Source organism: Orycteropus afer, unplaced genomic scaffold (assembly GCF_000298275.1).
Source record: "Orycteropus afer afer isolate SDZICR_OR568_19922 unplaced genomic scaffold, OryAfe1.0 scaffold00147, whole genome shotgun sequence".
NCBI classification, from domain to species: domain Eukaryota; kingdom Metazoa; phylum Chordata; class Mammalia; order Tubulidentata; family Orycteropodidae; genus Orycteropus; species Orycteropus afer.
This window is the reverse complement of record NW_006921734.1, coordinates 1250216-1263119: the sequence shown is the minus strand read 5'-3', so window position 1 is coordinate 1263119 and position 12904 is coordinate 1250216. Positions and strand designations below refer to the sequence as shown.

At 35.4% G+C, this 12904-nt stretch overlaps 1 protein-coding gene across 1 annotated transcript in view; it reads right to left on the bottom strand.

Annotated features, from left to right (window-relative positions):
* Nucleotides 1-12904, bottom strand: part of GUCY1A2 (guanylate cyclase 1 soluble subunit alpha 2) — a 413092-nt gene that overhangs the window by 304037 nt on the left and 96151 nt on the right. The window contains exon 4 of the mRNA XM_042781668.1: nucleotides 7528-8246. Coding sequence (XP_042637602.1) covers nucleotides 7528-8246 — 719 coding nt within the window. The remainder of the gene's footprint in view (nucleotides 1-7527; nucleotides 8247-12904) is intronic.

Below are 12904 nucleotides of genomic sequence, written 5' to 3'. Positions count from 1 at the left end.
AAACCTTCCAATGACAATAAAAAAGAGAACAAGCACAAATATTCAGCATATACTAAAACAACAGCAACAAAGGAAATGATAACATGATTCATAAACTTAATGAGCTCAGTACAGAAAATAATATGGAACAAAGAAACCAGGGACACCATTTTGCGTGGTGCTCCATCAGCAAATGGAGGTCCTAAAAGCCTTATTCCATTCATGTCATTAAGGTCGACCCTACTTTGAGGAGACAGTTCTTCCTCAGCCATATTTTGAGTGCTTTCCAACCTGAAGGGCTCATCTTCTCGTACAGTATCAGACAATGTTTCAGGGCTATTCATAAAGTTTTCCAGTAATATATTAGACAGTGTTTGTCACTGCTATTTGTAAGGTTTTCACTGGCTGATTCTTTGAGAAGTGGATGGTCCCTTCCTTCTTCCAAGTCTTTTTTTATCTGGAAACTCCACTGAAACCTGTCCACCATGGGTGACCCTCCTGGTATCTGAACCACTGGTTGCATAGCCTCCAGCCTTACAGCAACACACAAGCCACCATAGTATGAGAAACTGACAGATTAGTAGTGGAAATATAATATTATTATAGACAAGTAGGGCATTTTATAATGATAAAAAGATCAACACATCAGGATGATATAACAAGTATCAATGTATATACACATGAAAACTGAGTCCCAAAACAAATTAACAAAAACTGATAATTGAAAGAAGACATAGGCAGTTAAACAATTACAGTCAGAGAGTTCAATATCACATTCTCGATATCAGAAAACAATTAAACTCAACTAAAATATCCCTGAGGATTTGGAAGACTTAAATGGAACTATCAAATAATTTAACCTGACATTTAAAGGCACTCAATCCAACAAAAACAGAATACATATTATTTGTGAGCCCATATGCTGGGCTATAAAACAAATATCAATAAATTTTAAAGGCTTTAAATCATTCAAAGTATGTTCTCTGGTAATTATGGAATTAAATTAGAATCAATAACAGAAAAACTGGGGAAACCAATTATTCAAAATTATTCTAAATAACCCAGCACAATTCTAAATAATCCATCAAAGTTCAAAGAAGAAATCCCAGTGAAAAACAGAAAAATAATGAGTTCTGAAGGAAAGTAAAAACACTATATGTCAAAATGTATGTGATGCAGCTAAACTAAAGCTGTGTTTGCAGGGAAATTTATAATTTAGAAAAGAAAAATCTCAAATCAATAATTTAAGCTTGCACAATAAGAAACTAGAGGGAAAAAAATCAGAGCAAATTAAACCTAAAGCAAGAAGAAGAAAGAAAATGAGATCAGAGCGGAAAATCAACATTGAAAATCATTAAATCAAAGTTAGCTCTTTGAAAAAATTGATAAAATTGATAAAACTTTAGCAAATATGACCAAATGAGAGTGAAAGAGAAAGAACATATATTACCAAATCAGGAATGAAAGTTGAGACATAACTATTCGTACTACAGAAATCAAAGAATTCAAAATACAGAAACAGTATGAGCAACTTTATGCTAACCAATTAGCAATTTTGAAGAAATGAGTCATTCTTATAAAAACTCAAGTTACCAAAACTGACTCAAGAAAAAATAGAAAATCTAAATAGGTCTGTAATAAAGTAATTGGATTAGTAATTTTAAATTGTCCCATAAAAAAAAAAAACCTATGTCAGTGATCACATTGGTGAATTTTATCAAACCTTAGAAAAATGAATATACCAACCCACCACAAAATCTTTCAGAAAAAAAGGAATAAACACTTCCTGAATCATTCTTTGAGCTAGAAATAGACATACAAAGAAAAAAAAATTAAAGAAACAAAAATTTTACAGAACAGTATCTCTTAGGAACATAAATGCAAAAATTCCCTGACAAAATATAACAAACAAAATCCTACAACAAATAAAAACATTTATATACCATGACCAAATGGGACTGATCCCAAAAACTTAAGTAAGTGTACATCAATATCTGAAAATCAGTTAATGAAATATACCATATTAACACAGCAAAGACAAAACCACTGAGCATCTCAATACATGAGAAAAATAGAGTTGATAAAAGCAATACCCACTCATGATACAAAGTCCCAACAAATTGGGAATAGAAGAGAATTTCCTCACCCTAATTAAAAATACCTACCAACAACCTACAGCCAACAAAACCTATGGTAAAACACTGCTTGCTTTCCTTCTAAGTTCAAAGAATGGCAAGTATGTGTCTACTTTCTCTACATCAACTCAAAAATAAATCAAAGGTTCTAGCCAGAACAATAAGGCAAGGGTAAACAAATTTCAAACACAGACTGAAAGGTAAGAAGAAGAGAAAAAAAAAATCTGTCTCTACTCTCAGACTACATGACCCTATATGTCAAATACCATAAGAAATCTACTAAAACAGAAAATAGAATTAACAAAAGAGTTTAGCAAGGTCAATACACAAAGGACATTTACTTTAGGAGTCCCTAAACCAGTGGTCAGAAGGAAGGTTGGGCAATCCTACTTCCGTAGTGATACTGCCTCAGAAACCCAAGGAGGGGTCGCTATGAGTCGGGGCCGACTCGATGGCAAATAACAACAAACAACAACAATAGAATATTAGGATCTGAACAAAGAAGAAATGTTCAAATTAAATTAAGCTGAAGCCAAATAATCTATTCTTGATAGCCAGATAAAAATTTGTCTTTCAACAGTTTCATTATGGTATGGTGTGATTAATAAATATATTTAAAATTTTCAATTATCATGACAGAGAAGGATGGGCATGTTTCTAGAAAAGATAAAAGAACACTTTGGAAACTAATTTGACTAGAGAAACTCCGAGGTTAATTCCTACTTCTTCCTTTTAAAATTATTTTCCAGTATTTGTTTTGTAGCTTCTAATTAATAAGACAAATGTGAGACTATTTCTAGGGATTAAAAAAGAAATGTGGTGGTATTGTACTTTTCCTCAGCTCCAACCCTGAGAACAAAAGTGAAGATGAATAACAATGCTATTGCTCCCTCATAGGGATGATGTATTTCGAATGTGGGGCTGCTTCCAAGATGTTATTAAAGTTCTCTGAAGCGTTGCTGCTAAGAAAAAAAAAATGTCTAAAGAACTCGTTATTTATATTGTATCTTGAAATTTATTGCTACTTCAGGTTGTACTAAACTAACCAATCCATTTTATTTTAGAAGTCACTCGGAACAGCAAAATAATGTGATAAGTGAACATTAAGGATATTAGTAGACACAAGTAATAAAAATTTTATTTTAAAACTTTGTTGTTGTTGCTATGTGCCATCGAGTCGGATCCAACTCATAGTGACCCTTCCTTTGGTTTCTGATGTGATATCTCTACGGAAGTAGCTTGCCCAGTGTTCCTTCCAAGGAGTAGATGGTGGGTTTGAACCACGAGCCTTCTGGTTAGCAGTCAAATGCCTTAGGCACTACACAGCTTTGCAAATCCTATGGGGCAGTTTTACTCTGTCCTATAGGATCACTATGAGTTGGAATTGACTCAACAGCAATGGGATTTTTCCAGATTAAGACAGACTAGGAAGAAAGTCCTGGTGACCTACTTGCAAAAATTAGTCGTTGGAAATCCCATGGATCACAATAGAATATTGTCTGATATAATAATGGAAGATGGGCCTCCTAGGTTAGAAAATCCAAAAATCAAAATCACTACCATCAAGTAGATTCCAAATCATAGAGCAAAAATGGCTTTGTGGTGCTCAGAGGATGACCATGCAAAATAGTAGACATGTCAGCTTCCAAAATTGGAAAGCATGGTCATGCCAACGTTTGCCTTGCTGGAATCGATATTTTCACAGGCAAAAAATATAAAGATGCTTGCCCTTTTACTCATAACATGGATGTTCCAAATATTAAGAGAAATGACTACCAACTGATATGCCTTCAGGATGGTTACCTTTCCCTGCTGACAAAAACTGGTCAAGTTTGTAAGGATCATAAGTTGAGACAAGGTGACCTAGGCAAAGAGATAGAAGGAATATACAGTGCAGGCAGGTGTCTGTCATATGTGCAATGAGTGAAGAATATGCTGTAGCCATAAAGCCCTACAAATAAACGGAAGAATCAGGCATGACCAAATTGTTTAGATCCGGATCAGCTGCAGATCTAAAATTTGGTTCTAAGTTGTAGCCAAAGCTATGGCCTTCATTAGCAGCTTCAGTTATTTTCAATTGTTTTGAAATTATGCTGAGTTAGTTTTGCATGGAATTAGAAATTTAAAAAAATAATCAAGTTGAGTAACTCTGTTCTTTTAATTCCATGGGTATCTTTTCCATAATATTCCTGTGGTTTGAGTATGTGAGTCCAAGAAAAAGACAAGATAGCTTTAGTAGATGTGCTTTATCTGAGCAAATCATTCCTGAATTTTTGTTAAATGATAAACCAGGCTTTTAAAGAAAACAATGTAGCATCTAGTGTTATTGAAGTACCACATATAAATTGAATTGTTATATGTTAATTTCAGACAATACCACAGAATAAGCATATTTGTGGATTGGGGGAAAAGAAACTATAAACTTAGAATTTGATGACATATTAAATCAAAAATGTTATTCATCTGGTTATGACTGCATGTCACAACTTTATAGGTTTAGTTTCAATTTGGCACAGCTATAGGAGCTCTGGTGGTGTAGTGCCTAAGGCATTTGACTGCTAGCCAGGAGGCTGGCAGTTCAAACCCACCAGCCAGTCCTGGGAAAGAAGGTTGGGCAATCTACTTCCATGATGATACTACCTCGGAAACCCAAGGAGGGGTGTCTATGAGTCAGATCCGACTCGATGGCAGTGAGTTTGATTTTGGTTTATAGCTTTCAAATGTCTCATCTGAGAAATCCAAGTGAGTAAGCAGAAATGTAAATATAAGGATTTGAAGATTACTGCCTATACTCTAGCTAAAAATCTTGCCTATTTTTATATCTTTAAATTACCAATAACATGATTAAATTGTAATTGCATCTTCTCAATATGCAGTTCTTTATAATTGGAATTGTCAGGGGGCCTTGCATTTCAGTCATCATTTCATAATGTCTATTTCTTATTTTGGTATACAAATTAAACAGAATTACAAGCCAGGTGAAATATATGGGGGAGGAAATCTGAAGCAGTAACTTTAAACTGAATATTTTTTTTTCCTTCAATCTACAAAATACATTAAGCAACTGACATTGGTAATAAAATACTATAGTTCAGGTACATTTTCAAAAACACTAACTTCAAAAATCTAAAGGCCCAAAATGCTTTAAACCCTCCTAGCTAAATATCATACTTTTATAAAATAGAACTAACAGCTTTAATATTCCCTAAATTAAAAAAGAACATTTGCAGTTTTAAAGTTACTAAAAATATGAACAAAAATATACATTTATCAAGTTTCTTCAGCTGTAAAAGGCTTAATATGAGTAGCAATTATTGAAATAAATATGTATATATAATATATATACATATGAAAAATACTATTTAAAACATCATTGTGTGATCAAATAGCAATAATAATAATTTGCTCAGACTAAAATACACTAATATGTTAAACTGAAATCTATAGATTTATCTTCAGATGTTTTTTAACCATTGAACTTATATGATAAAGACATTACTGAATGATTTTCCTAAGTCACCTGTTTCAGTCATACTGAATAAATATGTATCATTCCACCTTTCTCAAATACTTTGTTTAAGAATTTCCATAGAACTTCAAAATTATAAAAATTAATCAATGATAAAGTTAACTCAAAAAAAACCTCACTGTCATCGAGTTGGATTCACTCATAGCAACCCCTCCTTGGGTTCCTGAGGCGATATCACTACGAATGTAGATTGCCTAATCTTCCTTCCAAGAAGTTAGTGCTGTATAAAATCCTCAGAAATGTCTTTGGCTCTGCTTTCAGGAGGTTATTTCCTCATTTATTTATTTTAATTTAATTTATTTATTTATTTTGGTTTCATATAATATTTTTATTTACTTAATTTATTTTTGCTGGTGGTTCAAACCCACCAGTCACTCCTCGGAAGGAAGATGGGGCGATCTACTTCTGTAGTGACACTGCCTCAGAAACCCAAGGAGGGGTCTCTATGAGTCCGGTCCGACTCCACGGCACATAACAACAACAACAACAATTTATTTTTGCAGTGTTCTCTCTCCTCCCCTCCTCTCTCACTCCTGGTAACCAACAAAGTTTCCTTCCACACATAAACCTCTCCTTGACTTTTTACAATAGTGAACTAATACAATATTTATCCTTCTGTGATTATTGCAGGCATTCCAGAATATGTCAGGATAGTTCATTCACTGAGATTTCCATTGTTTCTGAAACCCTTCCTTCCTTAAAGCAACCTGCTCATTTCTAAAAGCCAACAGTTTCTACAAAATGCTTGGGCACAAGCTGTACTGCCTGAAAAAAACTTTTAAACCTAATGACTAAACATTCAAATGTCCATTCTGGCAAGTAGCATTATTTCTCTCCTTAAACATTAAAGATATATTACCAAATACATAAATAGTCATGGCTGATCTTTCCTTGCATTATATTATTTATTTTAATGTTGTTGATTTACAGATTTTTACCTGTGGCAAAATGTTTTAACCCAACTATTTTATGTTTTATTTCTGGTGCCTTTTTCAATATTCAGGGGAGCTCTGGTGTCATAGTGCCTAAGGTATCTGACTGCTAACCAGAAGGCTGGCAGTTCAAACCCACCAGCCACTCCTCAGAAGGAAGACTGGGCAATCTACTTCCATAGAGATACCACCTCTTAAATCCAAGGAAGGGTCACGCTATGAGTTGAAATCGACTCAACAACAATGAATTTGGTTTGGTTTTGGTTTCAACATTTATTTAAAATTAATCCAGATTTTTCCAAAATAGGTTACAAAATTCTACAATAAAAGTATTTAGTTTCATGGTATTTGCTCTTAAGGATGAAATGTAGTCTACTGGAACAACCCTTTATTTCACAACTAAAAGTTAATTAGAAGAGAGGTCTTGAGATAAAGAGTCAATTTCCAACTTTAGGGGAATACATTATTTTGTGTATTAAGATAAAAACAAGATGTAAAACAGATGTTCTTGGATTATGAAATGCAGAAGGGAACATATTCAAAGAGCAGCTAGATTTTTATCTGTATTTATTTTAGGATAAGCCAGGCAAGCCTCACAATGTTGAAAGCAAAGCCTTATCATTGCTTACTTGATTTCAATCAGTGGAAATATTCATTGGTTTATAGTATCAGGTTTTCAGTGAGTACTATCATTTTTCTAATTGCCATGGTAGTATTAATAAATGTCTTTTTTTTATATGCTGAAATAAATTAACAGATGAGGCAGACACTATGCAAAATGACTGGGAGTGGGGCCAAATCTTTTTATATACATCCAGGGACCAATAATTTTCTAAATGGTACTTTAAGCTCTCTTGCCTAAATAATTATAAGTATACCAGCACATAATTTACTGAAATAATTATCCACTCTTCTAGTCCCCATTACCCATCTCAAGTCCATGGCCACTTACCTTGTCTTTATTTTCAGTGCCAGAAGCCTCAAGCTTGGTCCTAATCACAAATGGGGTGGATAATCGCAGCAGGACCCTTTCGAAGGTGGTATTAATCTTTGGGGAAACAACCTCAAAGCAGTCCTCAAACTTGAGCACTTTGTGAATGTCACACCGGAGCTGCTTCCTTAGGCCTTCCCCCAGCTGAAGGACTGACATGTTGGGGTCAAACATCAAGTGGAAAGGGAAGGCTCTGCAGAAGGTATTGATGCTAATTCTGAGGTCTGCAGGAACTTGGGATGTTCCCAGTGGAAGGTTCTTTGTGATATTAGTATTTTCACATTCTTTGATAAGGAAAGTAAGGCAATTACAATTGCCTGGGTTTGAACCATCCAAGCACAACTTCTCATTGGAAACCTGTTCTACTTCCACGTCCAGCCGATAGATCTTCTTTCCTGCAGCCTTAATCATCCCCAGCATTGCAAACCCCACAATATGGTGAGGATGGAAGTAGTGGAGCATGAGAGTACCATCAGGGAGCTCCTTGCATAGGAAAGATGGTGACTCCAGAGTGGCCTGTTTTCCGAAAGAAGTTCTAATGTGTTCCAACAAAGCATCAAAGCCATTAAAAAAGTCCTGCAACGTGCCGCCTACAGCTCGAAGGACTCTCTCATTCTCATCAAAGCATATATGAAAGAACTCCTCACCAAATCTTTCTTGAATTTCCTCAAACTTCAAACCTAGAGGTAAATGGGAAGCAAATGTTAGTAAGGTATTATAAAAATAATTGAATTTATAGTTCTTTTAATGCTTATCAAATGAAGTAGCTACTGAGTGAAACATTAGTGGTATCTCCCTCAGGCCCACAAATTTCCCAGATAAGTTAGTTCATTCATTTTGAATCAACAAAAGCATAATTCATCTTCTGGATGGGTCTGAGATGCTAATGAGTATGAACTTCTTAAATGCTACTAATCTAGTTATTTACTATTCTTTGCAATACCCTACTCCACTTGCTGTAATTACATCTCACAAAAAAATATCTTTTTTTTCTTAGTGATATCCTTCATCTTTATAAAATACCCAAGTTGCCTCTGCTTCTATATTGTATTCATCCATATAACAATCTTATTTATTATCACAATACATTAATTAACTGGAAAATATCAGCCAAAGAGGGAATCTGTGGTATATGGGTGAGGAAAGATATCAGGTTATCTAGTAGAAATGAAACAGTTTATATTAGTAATCTCAAATCATGCAGCTCGACCTCAGGGGGAGAGAGAGAGAGACAAAACAAAGAAAGAAAAATGGCAAAACTATGGAACGGTTTATATTTCTTTTACCCACATAGTGAGAATAGGCAAGAGTATAGAAGGATCTGACCAGATGGAGTTTAAAAAACCTTTATTACGTTTTCTTAGTACCTACTTAATACTAGATCGATGCCCTGGCAAAAAGAATTACATTGTGTGGTAAGGAGCTCTGGCGGTTCAGTGCCTAGGGCACTTGACTAATAACCAAAAGCTTGGTGGTTCAAATCTACCAGCCACTCCATGGAAGGAAGATGAGGCAATCTACTTCCATAAAGATTTACTACCTTGGAAATGCAATGGGGGTTGCTATGAGTCAGAATTGACTCAATGGCAATGGGTTTGGTTTAGGTTTTAGTGTGGTAATAGTATAATAAAGAAAAAAGTAGTACATTCAATGCATTAGTTGGCTATTAGAAGCAGAGTTACATGTAATCTGGTTAGATCCATCCATATGGATAATCTAAGGGAAAATATGGAAGAAATTTTTGGCCCAAAGAGGAAAAATACGACAGGTTTAAAAGATTGTGCCTCTTGGGTAAAGAATGCTTCCACATAGAGGCTCTGTTGCTTCTCCTCTGACTTTGAAATTAGTACATGTAGTTTGCATATGCATATTTTCTTGTCTAAATTCAATTCTGACTCATAATCACCCTGCAACACAGGGTAGAACTTCCTCATGGGATTCCAAGGCTGTAATCTTTGCAGAAGCAGACTGAAACAGCTTTCTTCCCCAGAGCAGCGACCTTCTGGTTAGCAGTTAAGTCCTTAACCAATGTGCCACCAGGCTCCTTTTTCTTTTCTGGTCTAAAAGGATGTCCTGAAAACTGGGAAAAAGCAGAAGGTCACTTTCCTCAGCTCTGTTAGCTTGCAGAGCAATCTAGGCTGTCAATAGCCTGGCTGGCTGTTCAAATCTTTATAATTCCCTTGAGAGCTTCCCCATCCAGAAATGGGGAAATAGGACACACAGTCGATACTATTACACAAAAATATAGTCAAAACATGTCAAATATTTTTTCAGAGTTAGAACTGAGAGCACAAATTGTGATAGCCAAGGTTAGAGGTCATTTTGACAAAGAAGTTCTTGAAACCAATGTGAAATGAAAATAAATGGAAAAACAAACTGAAAAAGAGTTATTTTTATTAAGAAGCATTTCACATTCATTTTTGTTTCATAGATTTGATTTCAAGGCAAACTGAGAACGTCACCTATTAAAATAAAACCATCACTGAAACAATTTCACATTGTAATTTTACAAAATTGTCCTTCAACATATGTTGCACTAATAATGATGCCAGCTAGAATTGGTAATAATCATATTTCTCTGTATACTCTCTAGTGTGGAAGAGAGAAAACAAGACAGATGATATTCTCTGTTCCAAACCATCATTCAGCTCCTGTTCCAAATGTTCCACTGAAACTCCTTTCACAATTACTTAAACTAGCATATATCCTTGTCTTGCTTAAACGTGTTTATTTATTTTTCCTTTAATTTGATGGCTAACCATTTCTTCCTTCTAAAACTGTCCTACCTTGATTTAGTAAAACCATACTCTCTTGGTTTGATTACTATCACTCTGAAATTTCATTCTCACTTTCTTCACTAAAACTCCTTTCTATGCCAAATCCTTACATCACCACAACAATATTGTAACTCAAAAAACAAAATTCTATCACATACAAATTAGCTTTATGTCCCTTCACTAGCAGCACTCTTTGTTGCTATTAAATTTTCTGGTTGTTGATTTCTCATTAAAACTAAATGAGAAAAATATAAATTCCTCAACTCCGACTATATCTACTGAATTCTAAAAACCCCATGTGTCACTGAAAATATTCCATGAATTGTTTCTGAACTTTGAAGAGTTGTAGCTTCAAATGACTTTAGGGGTTCAATGCATGGAAAAGAGACAGCATTGCTTCTAACTTGAATTTTTCATAACACTGAAAATGCTATCACAATCATTAAATAAAAAACACAGATACAAAGATAATATACAATAAGTTTGTATTCTACTTCCAAAGCTAGAATCATCCAAAAAATAACAAGTAAATAGACTCACAGGAGGCAACAAAATAAAAACTACTCTTTGTACATCAATCTAGCAACTAGAAATCCTTACTGCTTTAAAAAGCACTTCTGTACTTTAAGATACAAAAATTGTTCCTTCTTAAATGAAGAACCTAAGACCCACCAGGATGCTAAAGTGATATTTGTATTCCCGAAGAAAAGTTGAATTGTTTGGAAAATCATATTCAAGTATAATACATGATGATAATATAAAAACCACAATATTAAATTAATCAATAGAGATTTTTATTCCTATAATTGTTAAATTGCACAAGGAATGAAGGGGAAAAATATCCTTATAATTTAAAAAGTTAAAATTAGGGAAAGATCACTCCAACTTTGTGAATATGCTGTGAATCAATAGCCACGTTTGCCATTTTAAACCTTACATCAAAATTCAGAAAGCAAAGAGAAAGTAGTTCAGCTCAGAAAATTGATGCAGCTCTCACAACCCAAGGTCCCGCCTACGATTGACGCAAACCCCCCACTTGCAGTAAATCACTTGAAACATATAGACAATGCTCATCCTCATATCACAAAATGCTGTGACAGGTTGACATTTGGGTCTATAAGAATACGTTTCTTCAAGAGGCAAAATGCATTAGGAAAAGAAAAAATCTACCCTCATTAACGCCTAAGTTAAAAGTTAGAATATTAAATTACTGTTATTCACTTCTTCATAAAAAAAAGAATAGCCTAATTGTTGGCATCTTTTAGCTATATATGCAATAGAGTCTACTCATTCATGACATGGGTCTGTTGTCCCTCATCTGCTATCCATTGCACCTCAAATTGGGAACTTCTTGCAGACAAGGACTTTATCCTCTTTATATGTGCATACCTTTCACTACAAGAATACCTGGTATATAGAGACTCAGCATTCATTCATAGACACTAATGATCTAAGTAGTTTTTGTTGGATAAATAATACCCAGATTCTTAGGCTATGGTTGTGTCACATCTAAGGATACTGTGGTGGTTATGGTTGTGTGTCAACTGGGCTGGGCCTAGTTGAGTGGCTGGGCAGCTGGTGGTAGTTATTCCCCATGATGAGACTGGCAATCAACTCCATGGTGGGATCTACATAAGCAGCTGAATAGCTGCCTTTGAAATGTTGACTGCTTCCTGTTTGTAAGCAGCAGCTTTGGAAATGGTCTCCAGCTTATGGCACACTTGGACCCTGCATATAGCCGTGTCGTTGTTCAGCAGCCTGCCATGCTCTGCCGACCTGGGGACTTACAATGGACTTGAATTAATGGCCTGCCATGTGGTTTGGTAATATTAGGACTGTGCCTTTTTGCTTGTCAACCTTGGGCTTGGCAGCCTCAGCAGCCAGTAGCTGTCTGAGTGAGTAAAAAAGCCTCTAGCTTCAGTGGATTTGGAGCTTGGACTTGAACCCCAAGGCTGAGGGGTTTTCACCTTGCCCCTAGAGCCTGGCACTTTGAACTTGAACTTAAAGCCTCCAATTGTGAGAGAATAAACTCCTGTTTGTTAAGGCCATCCCATTTGTGGTATATTCCTGTCAGAGTGATACTAGGTAACCAGAACAGATACTAAGACAAAAAGTCACATCTTTTCCTTGCACTCTCACTCACCAAACCAAAAACAAACTCACTACCTTAGAACCAGATGCGACTCATAATGACCCTTCCCTGGGTTTCCGAGGTGGCATCTCTATGGAAGTACATTGCTCAATCTTTCTTCTGAGGAGTGGCTGAAGGGTTTGAACCGTCAGCCTTCTGGTTAGCAGTCAAATGCCTTAGGCACTACGCCACCAGGTGCTCAATAAATATTGACTGGACGGTGAATGAATTGATGCATCACTGAAGTCAGTATATAGGAACTGTAAGTAGTAGTCAATACTGCCAAGTGACACAGCAAGGTCAAGTAAGACAAGGGCAGAAAATGGTGTATTGGATTTGACAGGTTTTTGCAGACCTATGTTAGAGCAACTCGAGGCTTAAATTTTTTCTTCAGTTATTTCAGTTTGAGAAATGCTGAGCGTGTTCTTCC